Source organism: Plasmodium gonderi (assembly GCF_002157705.1).
Source record: "Plasmodium gonderi DNA, contig: Pgo-contig_331, whole genome shotgun sequence".
Lineage (NCBI taxonomy): Eukaryota > Apicomplexa > Aconoidasida > Haemosporida > Plasmodiidae > Plasmodium > Plasmodium gonderi.
In genome coordinates, this window is record NW_021629234.1 from 17,087 (window position 1) to 19,701 (window position 2,615).

The 2,615-nt window shown below is 19.1% G+C and overlaps 1 protein-coding gene across 1 annotated transcript; it reads left to right on the forward strand.

Annotated features, from left to right (window-relative positions):
* Nucleotides 1-1,187: 1,187 nt before the first annotated feature.
* PGO_002885 (variable surface protein) lies at nt 1,188-2,224 on the forward strand (the record flags this gene model as incomplete). Its single annotated transcript, XM_028691209.1, has 3 exons — nt 1,188-1,205; nt 1,316-1,945; nt 2,072-2,224. The coding sequence occupies 3 exons, from the start codon at nt 1,188-1,190 to the stop codon at nt 2,222-2,224; spliced, it is 801 nt and encodes a 266-aa protein (XP_028547010.1).
* Nucleotides 2,225-2,615: the final 391 nt, after the last annotated feature.

Consider the following 2,615-nt stretch of genomic DNA (forward strand, 5'->3'; position numbering starts at 1 on the left):
TCGAAAATAAAATCAGAAATGTTCTAAGTAAATGTTTTAAATCATTTCTTCATAAATAGCATTAATGTATATATTTAATTGGTTTCTATATACCTTATAAAATAATATAGTAAAAAATAATTTATTGTTCTTTTGAGTAAATTCATTTATAGTTCTCAATAATCATTAATTATTTTAATTGATTTATCATTGAAGAATAAAAATATAAAAATATGCCAATAGTAAAGGTAAATTTAACATCATAATTAGCCATGTACAAAATAAATAATATTTTTGTAATATAAAATTTGAGATTTATTTTATTATTTCTTCATATTTTACTAAATCTTTGCATTATTTTATATAATAAAGAATAAAATATTACTGATAATATATTATCACAAAAAAAGTGTATTCTACATCATTTGTTCTTTCATGATACATTTATTCATGAAATAAATATTATCTTCCTAAGGGAATTTTTAATTGCATAATAAATATTCATATTAATATATATGTAAAATGTAAACAAATCTATATAATATATAAATTTACCTTAAATAATTAACTCACATTATATGCTATAATGTATCCAATAGATAAATCATATTATAGAGATTATTTCCGAGAAATTCTGAAAATTGCAATAATTCATTTGAATAATTTTATATTTTATGTTATATAATACTAACCAACTTATAATATGTTGTATGAATATTTTAATTAATTATACTACATAACTACATATTTACTGAATTATATATTCTATTATTATAAAGGAAAAAATGTAGGAAAGGGAGGATTTATTTATATATTCAAATTATGAACACATATTAATACTATAGTTCTTTTCTTGTTTAGATATTATTATTAATACTTTGCAGTTTTTACGAATTAATATAGATTCTATACAGTAACATAACACGACATATTATGATTTCTTTTAATAAAATATATATTTTTTTTTTCCTATTTATTTAGATTAAATAATAAATATACTATGTGTTACATATGAAATACAATTATATATAGACCATGAAAAGGAAAACTAATAAGAGACCTCATGATACTACTATATCATATATATAATTGTAATGATGTCTAACTTTATATTTATTCATTATTTATTTTATTATGTTTAAAAATATATTTTCTTATTTTCATAAATTCATTACTTATTCAACCAGTAATATTATATAATATGATCCATGATGGCGATGAAAGACGTAGGATTAACTCATCATTATAAAAATTACATTATTTTAATATATTTAAATTCTATTTTTCATTAAGAATATATATTTCATTATCATAATGTGTTTTTTTCTAATTTTAGTATAGTTTTATAAATAAATTTCATATATATGAAAAAATTATGGAGAATATTGAAATTAGAGAGGACGATCCCTCTAATGCTAAATGCAAAGAATTGTATAATGTTGATTCAGATAATGTTAAATCTATCATTATTAAAAAGTGCCCTCAAGCTATATCATATTTAAAAACTATAAATGATAAGGAAAAGAGTGAGAGAGAAATTGCTTGTAACTATTTTTATTATTGGATATATCACGATATACTTCAGGAGAAAAAAATAATAAATAGCTATAAATTAGCTATTTATTTAATTACTGTATATCGTTATCTTTACAGAAATAAAAATATATATGAAATTTATACATCAAAATTTAGTAATAATGATGATTTAGAAAAGCTTAATATTATATATGATATGTATAAAAATCATGATATTATAGAAAGAAGCTGCTTACGTAAAGATAAAGATATTTTTTGCGATATAATTAAAGAAAAGATAGATCCATATATGAAGATATTTAAAATTAATGATATTGTTGCTATTACAGAAGAAGTAAAAACTACTTGTAAATCTAATGTAATCAGTCCTATCATAATTACATTTGTAGTGACATCATTAATATCCATTTTTCTATTCATTCTGATTAAGGTTAATTTTGTTATAATTTATATATATTTATGCTATAAATAATTATCCTATGTAATTTTTTATGAATTCAATTTTCATAAAAAAAACTATACTCATAATAAATAATTTTTTTTTATTACAAATTAGTTCACATCGTATGGTTCATACATACGCCTTGGTTTAGAGAGTATAAAAAAAAAGTGGAATACACTGGATGAATTGAAAATATTACAGAATTCTGACATACCAAACAGAATTAAAATGAATGAAAGATATAATATACTATATAACGTTGAATAATTTTACCATGAAATACATAGTTCATGTAGAATATTTTGTTAAAAAAGGTATAAATGAACTGTAAACAAATTATATAGATATTACTTCTAATAATTTGATGTAAGAACACAATAAATATTATAATAATATAAAAATTAATATTTGTTTGTAGTTTAATAACATCATATTAGGAAAAATATTTAAAAAAATTATTCAATAATAGTATAGGTTTAGGGTTCAGGGTTTAGGGTATAGATTTCAGGGTTTTATGATTTATGATTAGAATTTATGCTAGAACACATGATATTTGTCTCATAATGATAGGTGAATACATTATCGTTTTAATATATATTAGATTATCAAGATAATATATGATATACATATTGTATTTTTACAAGTTTATGATATTTTT